Source organism: Bubalus kerabau, chromosome 14 (assembly GCF_029407905.1).
Source record: "Bubalus kerabau isolate K-KA32 ecotype Philippines breed swamp buffalo chromosome 14, PCC_UOA_SB_1v2, whole genome shotgun sequence".
Classification (NCBI taxonomy): Eukaryota; Metazoa; Chordata; class Mammalia; order Artiodactyla; family Bovidae; genus Bubalus; species Bubalus kerabau.
The window spans coordinates 17,984,402-18,001,134 of record NC_073637.1 but is presented as its reverse complement, the minus strand read 5'-3'; the positions used below and the strand labels follow the sequence as shown (position 1 = coordinate 18,001,134).

The following is a 16,733-nucleotide window of genomic DNA, read 5'->3' as shown; positions in this document are numbered from 1 at the left end:
GGGTTACCGCCCCCACCCCCAGGTCCCTTAGGCCAGTCCCCCCTCATTGAATTTCAGTGTTTGTCCTCTCTACAGCACCCTTCACTAGTGGCTCTCAGGTATCTGCTTGCACACATCCAGGAACAGGGAACTCACTTCCACCCAGTGCAGTTCATTCACTGTTCAGACAGCACCAACAAGGAAGGCTCCTTAATTCCTCATCTGGATCAAAGCAGGATGTAAAAGAATAAATAAGCAAATAAGTGAATGGAGGGGACATCTGTCTCCTAGTTGCTTCTTCTCATTGGTCTTAATTTTATCATTTCAAATAATGAGAATAACTAACATTTATTGAGCAACTAGTATGTTCCAGGTACTGGGCTAAATGCTTTACGTTTGTTATCTCATTTACACATGAGGACTCAGGAGTATAGAGAGGTTAAGTGACCTGTTCAAGGAGGCAGAGATGGGTTTAGAACCCAGGGAGTCTGGCTGTGGAGGCCCTAAAGTTGGCTACTGCAGTTCACCCCCTCGTGAGTCCAAAATATGTCAGTGAAAGGGAAAGCTTCCTTGGTTCCTTCACTGTCCTGTGTTGCTCCAGGACTGCAGGATGCTCCCTGAAAGGGTCTGAGCTTTGCTGCTCTCTCCTCCCTTCTGTCCCTGTTCCTCTTCTTCCCTCTTCTATGGGCCGCCCCATCAGGCTGCCTGATGCAAGGCCAGGACTTTTTCTGACTTGCCACCCTTCCACGCAGCTCCAGAGAGGGGTTCTCTCAGGAAGCCAGCGATGCTCCTGATATCAGCTGTAGACAGCAGACTGGGCCCTTTCCTGGGCTGAGAAAAGTGAAAGTGTTAGTCACTTAGTCGTGTCTGACTCTTTGTGACCCCATGGACTGTAGCAGCCTGTCAGACTCCTCTCTCCATGGAATTCTTAGGCAAGGATACTAGAGTGGGTAGCCATTCACTTCTCCAGGGGATCTTCCTGACCCAGGGATTGAACCCGAGTCTCCCTCATTGCAGGAAGATTCTTTACTGGCTGAGCCACTAGGGAAGCCCTGAGTTGAGAAGGAGGCCCCCAACTGGATTCCTGCTCTTGGCTAATAATAATGATGATAGTGGCTGACATTTTGGGCATATACCATATGTCAGCTGAGCTGTGTACTTGTGCCGTGACCTCAATAAATCCCAGGGCTGCTCGTCCTTGGAGATGGTCTGAGAGCTTGGCTGTGGAGAGGGTGATTTATTCTGCTCAGGGGAATCAGCAGGCTCAGGCTTCTCAGTGGTTAGAGTCTGGGCTGTGAAATCAAGCAGACCCGGCTCCAGGGGTAGCTCTGATACTTAGGGGCTGTGTGACCTTGGAAACATTATCTACTCTCTCTGAGCCTTGGTTGTTCATCTGTAAGATGGGTAGGAGAGGGTTGCTGTGTTGATTAAATGATATCATTTGTTTTGAGTGCCTGGCATAGGTGAGAAAAGAGAAATGAAGGTAAAAACAGCTAGTGCTGTCTTTTAACTATGGTTCTGGGTGGATCTTATGATTTCTGTTCAGGTGGTATTTCGTGGTTTCTGCAAAAGCAGACCGATCTGGAGAATGTGTTGGGTCATCCTGACACTTGTGGGTTTTATTTTTTTGGTTGTGCTGCCCAGCTTGTTGGATCTTAGTTCCCCAACCAAGGATCGAACCTGGGCCCCGGTAGTGACAGTGCTGAGTCTTAACCACTGAACCACTGGGAATTCCCTTGACACTTGTCTTTTGATGCCCTTCCAGTGTGGATGAGGAGGATGGTCAGCTTCCAGAAAAACTCAGAGTGTGTGTGTGTGTGTGTATTTTCTCTTAACGTGTCTGAATGAGCCAAAGTTACTATTATTGTATTTTTTAGTTTTTCTTCTTCTTTTTTTCCCCCCAGAAAAGGGATGTTTGGGCTAAAGCTGAAGAAGAAGAAGAAGAATGCAGAGAAGGGGTTAATCCTAGCCAACAAAGGTGCCCAAGGTGAGGCTTTTGGGATTTCGGGAGGGACTACTACCCTGGGGCCTGCGGGTCTCCAGAGTTGACTGACCCCTACTTGGCTGAGAAGGGAGTTCACTCTCCGTGGGAGTGAGGTGGGAACTGTGTCTGGGTCTTCGAACCCTGCCAACCCCAAGTGTGCACCCACGGCCATCCCCATCGGTGCTGGGTCATCTGGTCGCTGAGCCGGGTGGGTGGGTGGACACCTGCTGGGCCATGAAAGGCCCCCACAAGGAGGCAGTGACAGAAGAGCTCAGGCTCCCAGCTCTGTTCGGATTTGCTCTGTGCCCCAGGATAAACCACTCAGCACCTCCAAGTCCCAGCTTCTCCCTTTGATAAGTGTTTGGAGTGTGGGCTCAGCTGACCGTGGGGGTCATGGGGAAAGCAAGTGAGATGATGAAAATCAGCGGGAGGGCAGCAGCTGCTCTGGGGGAGGCTTTCCATCCACGGACTCATTTAACCCCTCCATCATCCTGCCAGAAGGTGCAGTCATCCCAGTTTCACAAATGAGGTCACAGAGATGCAGTGAGAGGACTTAAAGTGTGGAAAAGACCAGCTGCAGGATTGCAGGGCTCAGTGGAAAAACCAAAATGCAAAGCCATTGTCAAGAACTCATTAAGAATAGCTGGATGGTGACTGCAGAGCACTAAGCCAAGGACAGCGAAATCCTTCTAATCACAGGGCTCAGCCGGCTGCCCAGACCCTTGAAGCCGGCCGTGAGGGGGCCGGGGGGTGGGGCGGCACAGAGCCAGGAAGCAACGGCATTGGGATGCAAATCCAGACTCTCAGATATTCTACACTTAGAATGGGCTACTTCCTTTTCCAAAAGCAGAAAATCCCAAGTTACAAGGTGACCTGTGGTGGTGGAGGCCAGGCCCCGAATCAGGGAGACAGTCAAGTGTATTGAATCAAAGAGGATCAACTGCTTCCAGTGGACAGGTCTGGGGTGATGCCTGGAGACTTCTGCTGGGTCGCCCTGACAACAGCCAGTCCAAAGCCAGCTTTCTGGACCGTTTCTAAACCAAAATGGGTCTCTTTTATTTTCACCCTCCTTGTCTCCTTGGAGGGATCCACCGTTTACCCTTCACTGCTGTGTCCTGTAGGTGCCCTGTAGCCTTATCTCTGCCCTCCCCAAGCCCAACTCCACTCCTCACTCCCATGTAAAACCCAATCTTACTAAAGAAAAATATGGGAATTCATCATACTGAAGTGCTAATAATAATAATAATGATTAAGTCATCCTTGGATGGGACAGGAGAGGCATCACATTTTAAGTGGAGACAAGGTTTAAAGCTCAAGAGAAGTACTTGCCTATTGGGTGAAATAGAAGGTATCAGGGAGTGGGTAGAAAAGACTCTAGGGTCCTTCTTGATATCCTTGAAATTACAACCCTAAGTGGACCCTGCAGTAGTCCTGGAGGTACAAGGCTGAAAAACAAACAGTTCCTTTCTTCAAGGACCTTATGAAAAATAATATCTCTGACACACTGAATAAGCCCCTTCTGCTTTTGATTTGACATACATTATTCATGACTCTGAAATGTAGATTCTTTTGCCTCTGTTTTAGAAGAGGTTCAGAGAGGGTAAGTGCTTGCTCAAGGTTACACAACCAATAGATGGAGAAACTGGCTTCTGAGGCTGGGTCCGTCTTACACCAGAGCCCAGGCTTTCCTACCCCGCGGGTCAGCCTCCAGTGAGGAGCCCTCACTGACTGTGCAGCAGGGAAAGAATAAGCTGGTGGAGATTTAGGACAGCTGACCACAGGCATTTCAGAGGACCTGGTTCCCATGGCTCATTCTAATTAGAGTCTTCAGCCCACAAAGCAAACAGGGCAAAGAGGAATCAGGCCTCTCCTGGAAAGTAAATAGTGTCCATCCTGCTGACCAGGGCCTCACCCTGCAGATTGACAAAACAGAGTCTATGGAACTGAGTACAAGTTGATCTTTCCTTCTTGGCATGACTGGGGAAGTTAGGGCTTCTCTGGGTGAAACGTTTAGAGATTCTCAAAGTCTGTGGCTCTTACATCTGTGTATTTTGAGACCTAATGGCTATGCCTTAATTTTGTAAAATACCAGTTATCTTGACCCATCCATCATTAGGGCTTCCCAGGTGGCTCAGTGGTAAAGAACCTGCCTGCCAATGGAGGAGACATAAGAGACGTGAATCTGATCCCCAGGTCAGAAGATCCCCTGGAAGAGGAAATGACTACCCTCTCCAGTACTCTTGCCTGTGAAATCCCATGGAGAGAGGAGCCTGGCAGGCTACAATCCATGGGGTCTCAAAGAGCTGGGACACAACTGAGCTCGTAACATAAGCACGTACCCATTAATTAGTTACCCAATGAGTAGTTGTTGGGTACCTTCCACGATCATCATTCATTCAACACATTTTAATGACATGTCTTCTAAGTGTTGGGTGTTGTGCCAGATTCTGGGTATACAATGGTGACACTGGATAGGTTAGAGGGAGGACAGTCCTGTGGGGGACACTTCCGTTTGTCCCTCCAGATCTATTCTCCACCCTTGTTCATCTGTTCTCTGTCCTAGGAGGCTGACCCCACTGGATGCACCACCCAGGTCGCTTCCCCAGTGGTGCACCCCAGCACGAGGTCTGGGAGAGGGAGGTCAGGACGTGTCCCCCAACTGGAGGATGGTCGTCCCCCCTTCTAGGGAAGCCCATGGGACCCGACCTCCTCTCTTCTCAGGTTCTAGTAACTATTCTCTCTCCTCATCTGGAGGGTCTCCAAGTGGTATCAGCTTGGCTGCCGTGAGCTCCAGATAGCTCTACAACCCTTTGTGGTTTTTCTACACCCACACCTTTGTAAAAAGTCCTCAGAACGTCCTGTCCTGGTTGGGCCATCTGTTATCCATGGGGGCCCTGATGAGAAAACTGTATTACAAGTGGAGAAAAGTGCTGGAAAGAAAACAGACCATGCCCTTAAGCGGAGTCTATTGGAGGATTTCTTTTAGTGTGGTTCGAGAGGGGCTCCACTGGCAGGGAAAATATTTAAATTACAACATCGAGGATGAGTGGGAGCCCGCCAGGGCAGTGAGAGCAACTCAGGTGGAGCAGCCTGTGAAGAAAAACTCCAAGCAGGAGGTGGCTTGTTAGAAGGGATGGGAATGAGTAACTAGAAAGCAATGAGGGCAGGACCAGAGGAGCAGGTGGGCCAGGAGGAGATGGCAGTCAGGTAGGTAGGGAATTAGAGTCAATGGCAACCCATTCCAGTACTCTAGCCTGGAAAATCCTATGGGCGGAGGAGCCTGGTAGGCTGCAGTCCATGGGGTCGCGAAGAGTCGGACACAACTGAGAGACTTCCCTTTCATTTTTCACTTTCACGCATTGGAGAAAGAAATGGCAACCCACTCCAGTATTCTTGCCTGGAGAATCCCAGGGACAGGGGAGCCTGGTGGGCTGCCATCTATGGGGTCACACAGAGTCGGACACGACTGAAGTGACTTAGCAGCAGCAGCAGCGGCGGACTTCAGACATATTCTAAGTGCAATTTTTCAAAAGAGGGGTTTTCAAAAGAGAAACATAATCTTTTGTTTTTTTTTTTTCAAAGAAGGTTACAGTGGATGCTGCTTCGTTACTTGATTGGTAGGACACAGTATTTCAGTGACTGAATGAATGAGTGAGTGACTGAATGAATGAGTGAGTGAATGAATGAATGAGTGAGTGAATGAATGGATGAGTGAGTGAGTGAATGAATGAGTGAGTGAGTGAATGAATGGATGACTGAGTGAGTGAATGAATGAGTGAGTGAATGAATGTTGGCTATGGATGAAGCTTCGGCTGACTGCCTTCCCACCTCCAGGTCGGTCTCACCTTCCTGCATATAAACCCCTACAGAGAGGGGTCCATGTTTTGTTAATTTCTCCATCTTGCACATCTAACATAGCCCAGATTCTGGCATGTGTAAGTTTCCTAAGAATGTTCACTGGAAACCTGACTCTGTAACAGTTGCTCCTCATTCCTGAGGCCCTGTGGTCAAGACGGGGAGCAATAAAGTTTATCTTCACACTTCATGTCGCACAGTTGGGTACTGGCATTACTCTAGGGTCTCTGCAGGCTGGACTTTTGTTTCCCAAGTGACAGAAGAGTCAGAGCAGGCAGCATGGGCTCAGTCATCCTTTCTATAACTACTGGACACCTATGAGGTCTGTGTCCATGAGCCTCTGTGGCAGCATGGGCTGCGTTATTCTGTCTTCTGACTCAGTTCTGTTTTGTTGGTTCACTAATTCAAATCAGAGAATCAATATATATCAAAGCTGGAAGGGGTTTAGAAGCTTACCAGTTTCCCAGAGAGCCCAGGGTTCTAAGAAATGGCTTCAGGGGTTGCTGAAGAGGGTGATGGTGAGGCTGGAAGAAGGTCACTGCCCTACATTCTACCTCATGGCACATAGAACAGCTTGGTGTCAACAGACTTGTGTTGTATATTGAGGTTCTGTACAAAATTACATATATGAAAATGGACCGAGATCTGATCTCTTTGGGGAACATTATTCAAGCTATTGCACCTTGTTACTCAAAACTAGCCCTCAGACAGCAGGAATGACCTCACCAGGGACCTTGCTTTTAGAAATGGAGAGTCTTGGGCCCTACCCTGGACCTACTGAATCAGAATCTGCATTTTAACAGCTTCACAGGTAATTTTTATGCACATGACATTTTGCTAATGAGACGCAGAGGTAATAAGTTAGTTGTCTAAAGTCTAAATGTGGCAAGGTTGTGACTTGAGAGCGCATCTTTAAATTCATAAGCCATAACCCCACAACACCAGCATACAAATCTACCCTTTTTTTGAAAACAGAAGATGCATAACATGTGTCTGGCCTTTCTGCCAATAAAATGTTAAGGTCCATGAGGTCAAGGACTGTCTTCTGATCTCCTTGTGTGTTTGTGGTGACTGGCATAGCGCTGGACACAGAGTCGAGGCTCAGATCACCACGGTGTGGCATATTTAATAGACCGTTCTCTTTGTTTGCTTCTCTAGATGATCAAGCTGAAGCAGAAACACCACAGGAGGGAACTTCTCACCAGGAAGGCCTGGGAGGAGATTTGATTTCCGACAATACTTCCATCACTCCTGTCCCCTCATCTCCTCCAAAGAGAAGGTACAGTGTTGGCACAGGCAAGCAGCCTACACCTACTGAGCACCTCCCTTGTGCCAGGTACCCTGCAGGCTCTGGGAGAATAACACCAGTCCCTGTGTACAAGGAGCTGAAGGTCTGAGGCAGGAAGACAGCGTGCTGTGTCCCCTTCACTTTCTCTATGGCAGTGCTGGCCAGGGCCCTGGCTCTTCCAGCTTCTAGTTTTAAATCTTCATGTCCCTCATTGTTCAGGAATGACAACAGCAGCAGGAGACAGAATCAGGAGCTGTCCCTCACCTGTTCTGTAAGTCATCGAGATGCTAGATGTCTTAGCTTTGTGTTTGTCCCAAATGAGAAAGTGGTTCTTTTCCTACCCAACAAAAAGTCAGAACAAACTGACCTTCTGCATGCAATCTGCTCTTTCAGTTAGCTGTAGGTGTGTAACAAATAACCCCAAGGCTTAATGTAAGAATTCATTATTGCTCATGAGTCTACGGGTTAGTTGGTTAGTTTTTACTGGTTCCAGATTGTCACAGGTACATCACTCATGTTTCTCTCATCATTTGGCAGCTCTGTTGATTTTAGTTTGAGGGTTGGTCCGTTGAGCGCTGGCCTAGGATTTCTTTAACTGGGGCTATGGGGCTTTTCTGACTATAGTATTGCATCCTCTAGCAAGCTAGGCTTTTTTTTTTTTTTTTTTTTTTTGGCCACACAGTTTGTGGGATATTAATTCCCTGACCAGGTACTGAACCCACAGCCCCTGCAGGGAAAGTGGGGAGTCCTAACCACTGGACCACCAGGGAATTCCCCCCAAACTTTTTCCAGTGGGGCTAATGCCAGAGTTCTGAAAGAAACAGTGGAAGTGTACACAAGATCTCTTGAACCTCGGCTTGAAATTGGCAAAAGTCACTTCTGCTGCATTCTGTTGGCCAGTGCAAGTCACAAGTCCAGCCCATGTCACAGCAAGAGCAGACTACAATTTCCAGAGTAAACAGCCTGGATATGGGGAAGCCAATAATTGGGGCTAGATGCCCTTTGATTTGTTTGTGTCCATTTCTTATTTATGATAACTCCTCATGCCATCCTTTCCTTTTCCACTCAGGATTATTACTATCAGTAGAGCAAATTAGTGCTTCCCTGAGTGGCAGGAAGATCCTGAGTTGTTATTACTGGGCTGTGACAGGATGCACAGTATATGTAAGGGTGGGGTAGGGGGGCAGAGAGAGATGGAAATCAGAAAAGGTGATAGCCCAGAGACTGACTCTTATAAGAAGGCATGAAATTTGTATGCTCATACTCACTGTAGTATCTTCTTCCCCCCTACACTGCACCTTGACACCTACCACCCTCAAACTCCAGAATCAGGATTTCAATTATTTTTAATATCCTTTAATGGATCTTTGACACTTATCTTACTAGGATAATAGTACTGCATTGGTGGAGAAAGGCAGGTGAAAGAGAAGTACTAGCCTTTTCCTTTCTCCTTGGTCAGTGGATTTTCCATCAATTAAAATTCTACCCATCCACCAGTGCTCAATTCAAACTTTACCTCTGTAGTGACTTCTTTACTGCTTAGTTTGGCTCTCACGAATATTTCTCCTCTCTGAACTTCTGTTACGTTCTTTCCCTATCACACATTTTGTACTTAATAGTTCTCTATATATATTCTGGTCCTCTCTCCCTTGGATAGATTGCTAGCTCTGCAAGGACCAAGATGATGGCTTCTTCATGTTTTCTCCCTGACTAGCACAGAGTTTTCACATAGTAAATGCTCAGTACAGGTTTGCCATTTTATTAAAGAACAGGTACTCTTTGATATCTATCTTTTCTTACATGCAATATTTCTTTTAATCCATAGAGCAACCCTATGCAGTAGAAATTATTTCTATTTTTAGATGAAGAAATTAAGGTTAATGTCACAAAACTGGGGAAAACAGATATTCTAATTCAGATCAGTCTGACTCCAAAGCCTTGAGATTCTTACTAGTTTATTCTCTGCTAGAGTCAGTTACAATCAGCAGAAATAGAATGAAATCAGATGCAGTGTTTCTAGAAGGCAAGAGAATAAAATTCTATAGAAATTCGAGCTGTATTTTTCCCCACCCATTGTGCTTCTGTGACAACAGGGATTCTTCATATCTTTCTATTATTATCCAATCTCTAAATGCCCAGGTATTGCACATCTGTTTTCAATTATTCATGACAGTCCAGACAAATGAAGTCCCCTGAAAGTGAAATCTCACTAAGATGGCTGGTTGTTCCTTCCAATTTTCTTTCTTTTTTATTTTTTTTTAAACCCCCCTTTTTTTTTTTTTTTCCTAAAAGCAATCATGAAACCCAGAATTGCTGTATAGATGAGAAATGGCAAAGTGGTCATCGGGATAGGACCAGACAGCAGATAAAGAAGATTCTTATTTAGACTCAGGTCTGCCACTGATTTGCTGGGGCATCTCAGCTTCTTGTTCTGTAAAATAAGAAATAAATTTTACTGATAATCATACTCACAATAAGAGTTGACATTTAATCTTGCCATATGCTAATTTAAATCTTTATATGTTACATCTTTTAATTGTATACACTCCATGTATATGGGTTATTATTAGCTCCATTTTTTAAGATGGGAAAACTGAGTCATAGAGAGGTTAAGTTATGTGTCCATTTACACTTATCTACTCCAGAGATGGGGAGAGGATATCTAGTATAAATAAAAGCACTTAGAAATACCTGGGAAAATATTAGCATGGCTTATGGATTTAAGGTAGGTTCTTTTATTTATTTTTTTAGAGAATAGTAATTACATTTTTTTGAAGAAATATTTGTGTGTTTTTTTGCAGTATAATTGTTTTACAACTGTGTATTAGTTTCTGCTGTGCAATGAAGTGAATCAGCCCTGTGTATGCATATGTCCTTCCCTTTGGGGCCCCCTCCCCCACCCCACTAGGTCATTGCCGAGCAGGAACCTGAGCGCCCTGTGCTATGCAGCAGCTCCCACTAGCTCTTGCGCACATGGTACCTATGTTAGTGCTACTCTCAGTTTGTCCCACCCTCCCTACCCCATCCCTGTGAGAGTGAAGGTGAAGTCGCTCAGTCCTGTCTGACTCTTTGCGACCCTATGGACTGTAGCCCACCAGGTTCCTCCATCCATGGGATTCTCCAGGCAAGAATACTGGAGTGGGTTGCCATTTCCTTCAGGGAATCTTCCCGACCCAGGGATCGAACTCAGGTCTCCTGCGTTGCAGGCAAACTCTTTACCATCTGAGCCACCACGTAACTCTAAAGAAAGTGAAGTTGCTCAGTCAATTCCTCCATTCTCTACATCTGCATCTCTATTCCTGCCCTGGAAATAGGTTCATTTTTCTAGATTCCACAGGTAGGTTTTTACTTAATGAAACATATGTGTTAAACTTTTTTTCAATAGATCAAAACTGTTGACTAAGATCCACGATGGGGAGGTCAGATCCCAAAATTACCAAGTAAGTGATGAGTCCTTCCTACCCAGCCTCCGCCAGCTCTTTTTCTTTTTTTATTTATTCATTTATTGTTGCCTGTGCTAGGTCTTCGCTGCTGTACAGGCTTTTCTCTAGTTGTGGTGAGCGGGGGCTACTCTCTAGGTGAGGTGCACGAGCCTTTCACTGTAGTGACTTCTCTTGCTGCGGAGCATGGGCTCTAGGGTGTAAGGGCTTCAGTACTTGTGTCCCACGGGCTTCAGTAGTCGTGGCTCCCAGGCTCTAGAGCACAGGCTCAGTAGTTGCCGTGCATGGGCTTAGTTGCTCCTCGGCAGGAATCTCCCCAGACCAGAGATCGAACGTGTGTCTCCTGCAGCGGCAGGCGGATTCTTTACCACTGAGTCACCAGGGAAGCCCTCCCCCAGCTCTTCCTGTGTGACTGAGCAGCCAGGCCGAGTGTGTGCACGCTGCTTTGTGTTGTAGATCGCCATAACCATCACGGAGGCCCGCCAGCTGGTGGGTGAGAACATAGATCCGGTTGTGATCATCGAGGTCGGGGATGAGAAGAAGCAAAGCACAGTGAAGGAGGGAACCAACAGCCCATTTTACAACGAAGTAAGTCATGGGGGTCACCAGCTTCCTCTCCACCAACATGCTCTTCACCACATGGCAGCATTCTTCAGCCAAACAGAAAACCTGTGCTCCTGCTGACTGCTTCCCATCCCTCATCTGAGCCCAAGGCAAGCTCGCTGAGCCTCCTTGCCAACACAACTTGACAATGGACAGTCCGAGGCAAGGACTTCCTCCTGATTTTAAATTCGTTGCTGTTTTCAATAGACCCATTTTCTTATTACTTAAAAAATATTATTAGAGTATAGCTGACTTACAATATTAGTCTTAGATAGTCTTAGTTGTCTTACTTACAACTTAGTAATGAAGTTTTTTAATATATTATGAAATGATCACCGTGGTAAATCTGGTTACCATCTGCCACCACACAAAGTTATTATAATACTCTTGACTATATTTTCTGTGCTCTAATTTACATCTCCATGGCTTATTTACTTTATAAATGGTAGTTCACACCTCTTGCTCACTTTCGATCATCCCCTCAACACCCCTCCCCTCTAGCAACCATCAGTTCTCTGTATCCATGAGTCTGTTTCTGTTTAGTTAGCTGATTTGTTTTGTTTTTTAGATTTCACATGTAAGTGAAATCATCTGGTATTTCTCTTTCTCTGTCTGATTTTTTTCGCTCAGAATGTTACCCTCCAGGTCTGTCCATGCTGTTGCAAATGGCAGTATTTCATTGTTGTTTTTTATGGTTGAGAAATATTCCATTGTGTATATATATCACATCTTCTTTATCCATTCATCTGTTGATGGACAAAGTGTCTTCCATATCTTGGCTATTATAAATAGTACTGAACACAGGGAGGCACATATCCTTTCGAATTTGTGTTTTATTCAGATAAACACTCAGAAGTAGAATTGCTGGATCCTATAGTAGTTCTGTTTTTAATTTTTTGAGGAACCTTCATACTGTTTTCCATATTGGTTGTACCAATTTCTTATAAACTCATCTTCATCCATCATAAGTTCTGAGTATATATTCAATAAATGTGTTGGCTAGTAAGAAGATAAACATTCATTTGCAGAGCAGAAACACTGAAAATTTAATTATTAATTTTGACATAGTCATACTGATTTGGAAAGTAAAGCAGTGGTATTTTTCTAAGCAGCATAAAAACTGTAAAGGAAAACATCAAAGAGAGACATAGATCTTCAAAGTTTATACACACTAATTTCTCATTTCTAAATAAAAAGATTACACAGTTTTTAAAAACTGTCAAAGATGTGAAAAGTATAAAATGATTTATGAGAAAATATATACAGTATATATGTTTCCCCTGGTCTTTGATCTCTAAGTCCTTCTCCCTGGAGGCAGACTTTCTCACCAGGCATTTGTGTATCTTTTCAGAAATATTCCAGGTGTGCATAAGAATGTGAACAAATATTGTAGCCAAATAGTAGTGTTCTACACAGACTGTCCTGGACCTTGGGCTTTTCACAAAATGATATATCCTGGAGATTAGTCTGTATCAAGACATCTAGTTCAACCTTATTTTCCCTTCTTTGCTGTAGAGTTTTCCATTGCATGGACTTTTTATAATTTACTAAACCAGTCAGTCTCTCATTGATGGATATTAAAATTTTTTTCAGCCTTTGGATACTACTTATAATGATATTTAAATGGCATAATTGGGGTGAAGAGTGTATGCATTTAAATTTTGATATCACCACATTGCCCTCCAAAGAGGTAACGATTTACATTCCAACTGTGTGCAAGAGTGCTTGTTCCTCCCAGACACTTAAACACCATGAATTGTCAAAAAGTGCAGTCAACTCTTAATTAATTTTTTAATGAGAGTGGAAATTGAAAAGGAAGTCGGGGGAGTATGCATAATAAAATCAACAGAAAATTCCCAAATCCCATTTGAGCTGTTAACTAACTCCTTTCCTCTTTATCATTCCTGCCTTAAGGCTTTTAACTATTAGTTAAAAGTGGCAATGTCTCCTTCCTGTTCTACTCCCCGCCTCCAGAACCTTTGAGCTGTTAACTCCTTTCCTCTTTATCACTCCTGTCTTAGAGCCTTTTACCATGAGTTAAAGTGGCAGTGTTCTCCTTCCTGTTCTTCTCCCCACCTCCATAACATCTTTCAGCGTGAATGCAATATGAAATAAAGTGTGTGGAAGTGATTTAAAACTGCAAAACTCTACAGACTTGTTAATGAGAGTAAGTATTTGCTTTATGCAAACAAGTCTTGCATCTAAGTGACATTCCATTGGGCTAAATGTAATCATTGGGAAATCAAGTGAAAACAAAAGTTGAATTAAAAATCTTTGTTACAGACTTGGACTCTAATTTTCAAGCCTGAAGTTCATCAGATGTTGAAGGAATCAGTTAGTAGAGACTGGGGAATCTTTCCCAGCTAGAAAAATGTGTGTGGCTTCAGAGGTCCAGGGACCCTCTGTGAGGCAGTTGAGTCTGAAACATGTGAAACTCAGTGGAAGGCAATAAATGTTAGAACTAATTTACTGGTCCAAAGGAACCCGCAGCAGCTCATATACCAGAGAATGAAGAACTTCATGTAAATGAGTTTTGCACAGAAAAGATTTTCTGAACACCAAAACTCTTCAAAAGTTTGAACATATATATGAAAAATTTCCTGAAATGTTATACATAGCTTCCTGTTCTCTTAACCAGGAGACACTGAACATAATATAACCTTAATGTAGCTTTTCATTGATACTGCAGGACTGCCATTTTGAAGGTCTCTTATTTCTAGTGTTTGATGACATCTTTGGTTTTCCTTCCATGTTTTGGCTTTTCTGTTCTGCCTTTAAAAGCAAGCTGTTAGTGATCCCTTCTCCCTTCCCACTGCTGTCATGTTCGCTCTAATGTCTTGGTGTCATTCCTCCGTCTTGCAGCTCAAATACCAAACAATCCAAGAAACAACTTCCCAGTTCTGACTCGGCTACCACCTTCAGTCCTTAAAACACACAGGCTGTAACAAAGCACTACTCCAGCTTTCTGCATGAGGAGCATCCTACCTCACTTCGGGAACTTGACAAAATTCCGATGGTGAAACATCTAGCACTTGAATTCCTTTTATGATAACTTTAGGGGAACTCAACTTTGGTCCCTGGTTCAGCAATAACTAGCTATATGACTCCAGGCGTGTCTTAAATTTTCTCACCTTCAATCTTTATATGTAGAATATGGAAACTAGTCTATATATTTTCTTCAACTCTAAAATTCAATCACTTTTTTCAAATTAGAAATCTTCCTTCCCCATAATTGCTTTTTATTATTTTCCTGGTCAGTCTTGGGAATTTCACAAGGATGTTTGAAGCTGAAAAATCCCAAGAAAATGAAATTTTAATCAAGTTTACCCTAAATTAAAACCACAATGAGATATATTTTCAGTCATCATTATATATAAGCAATAAAAATGAATATATAAGAAAACCGACAATTCAAGAGTTAGCAAGGGAATGGAGAAATGGCTATTTTCATATGCTGCCAGTGGGAATGTAAAATGTTTTAGCACCTTTGGAAAAAAATTATGCTAGCTACTAAAAATTTACATGCACACAAGCTATGATCCAATAATTCCAATTCTCATGTCCATTTTAGAGGAAAGCTTCTGTATGTATTATGAAAAGATGTAATTGGTGTTTTTTTTTTCTATTTGAAAAAAAAAGAAAACAAACAAGTTTCAGTGAAAACAAATCAAACAAATTAAACAAGTCAATTAATTGATGATAGAGTTATGCCTTTGGGAACCTTGCAGCAATTCATTAGAACAATGCAGAACTAGAAGTATTGAAGAATAGAGTTCTTACATGAAAGTTCTTACAGGCAGAATGAACTTTGTTTTACAGTACTTTGTCTTCGACTTCATTGGGCCCCAGTTGCATCTTTTTGACAAGATCATCAAAATCTCAGTAAGTATATCATTGGTGGTGATGGTGATGGAGGTGGAAGAGATTCTAGGCTTTGGGAAGTCTTGAAGACTTCCTTGCCTATCTTCTTCACCCATTCAATCTATATTATATTATATTATATTATACATAAGTTCTGCATTAAGGTTTAGGTAATAGTGGAATCTTGCTTGGGGGTACTTAAAGAATGTGACTCTTGAAGAATGAGAAGTCACCAGGTGCCAAACATTCTTCACATGTGAATTTCAGGCATGCTGACAGGTGGTGAGAAGATATTTTGGGACCTGGGACATTGCCCAGATGTTGTCTCATTGCATCACTCAGACAACCACCTGTTTGTGGGATCAGCTTTATTGCAGGCTCTGAGGGGACTGGGTAGAGTTCAGAGGAACAGTTAATAGCTAGGTTTTATTCAGCATCATAGACAAGGGTCATGACCGTCTGTGGGGCAAGTGGATTTTTAGCAGAGGATCAAAGCTGGTATTGCCTATCTCTGTATCTCTAGCTTGGAAGAAGAAGGTAGAAAACTGTTCTTGAATCAAGGATCTCATAGAATTTTATTGTTAGTAGGGAGCTCAGAGGCCACGTAGTTCAACTTCCAGCCAGTACAAGAATCCTTCTCCACCACTTCCATGACATATGACATGGGGTTCTTAGGCACTACTTGATTATATCCAGTGATGGGGAGGTCACTACTTCTAGAGAGGCCCATTCCATTGCTGGAGAGTTCTGTTATAAAAATTATCCATTTAGTAAGCTGAAATCTCTCTTCCTGCAGCTTGAGAACTGCAAAGGGATCCTATACCTGCTTTTAGATGGCAGTATTTTCAAGAGTGGAAGACACCTGAGTTACTATCACCCTTCATTCACACCCTCAGTTTTCTCTTTTCTGAGTTAAAGGTTAAACTAGTTCTGATTCTTCAGGAGTTTTGTGGCTTCTGGACCCAGGCCCAGCTCTGCCAGCTTCCTGTAGAACTTTTTTTTATCTTAATTGCATTTAGAATGAAAAATGTTCTGTTGTAAACAGCCAGCAGTCTACTGACTTATCAGACAAAATATTGAGGATGACAGCCTCTTTTGTCCCAACTACTGTACATGTCCAAAACTTCTCAAGACAGTAGGGATGGGAAAGTTGTGAGCAAAGCATTGCGGGATTTTAGGAGAGAAAGGGAACATGTTCAGTTGTGAAGGATCAGGGAGGGCTGCTTGAAGGAGGCAGCGTTTGCTCTCGGCATTTAAAGATGGGTAGAGTTGGGACTTCTCTGGTGGCCCAGTGGTTAAGAATCTACCTTGCAATACAGGGGACATGGGTTTGATGCCTGGTCAGGGAACTAAGATCCCATATGCTGTAGAGCTACTAAGTCTGAGTGCTGCAATTACTGAGCCTATGTGCCCCAGCTATAGAGCCCATGTGCTACAACGGAAGATCCCTCATGGTGCAAGGAAGATCCTGCATGCCACAGCTAAGACCCCATGACAAAGCCAAAAAAAAAAAAAAAACAAAAGTTGGGTAGAGTTTCTAAACGCAGAGATAGATTTGAATGTTGGGCTACTCTAGAGTTCATTTTGGCTACAAACAAACAAAAAACAAAAACCTTTTAGGTGGTGAGATTTGATGGGTGTCCCTGAAAGGACATTTAGCTAAAATCCTGCTAGAGGGTGAGGTAAAGCTGTGATTCTTTGCCCACCCTTACAGCCATCCCTG

The 16,733-nt window shown here is 43.6% G+C and overlaps 1 protein-coding gene across 1 annotated transcript in view; it reads left to right on the top strand.

The window, feature by feature from the left end:
* Positions 1–1,890: 1,890 nt before the first annotated feature.
* The window catches only part of FER1L6 (fer-1 like family member 6), a 134,411-nt gene continuing 119,568 nt past the window's right edge, over positions 1,891–16,733 (top strand). The window contains exons 1-5 of the mRNA XM_055545883.1: positions 1,891–1,966; positions 6,977–7,097; positions 10,492–10,546; positions 11,003–11,134; positions 14,969–15,031. Coding sequence (XP_055401858.1) covers positions 1,891–1,966; positions 6,977–7,097; positions 10,492–10,546; positions 11,003–11,134; positions 14,969–15,031 — 447 coding nt within the window. The remainder of the gene's footprint in view (positions 1,967–6,976; positions 7,098–10,491; positions 10,547–11,002; positions 11,135–14,968; positions 15,032–16,733) is intronic.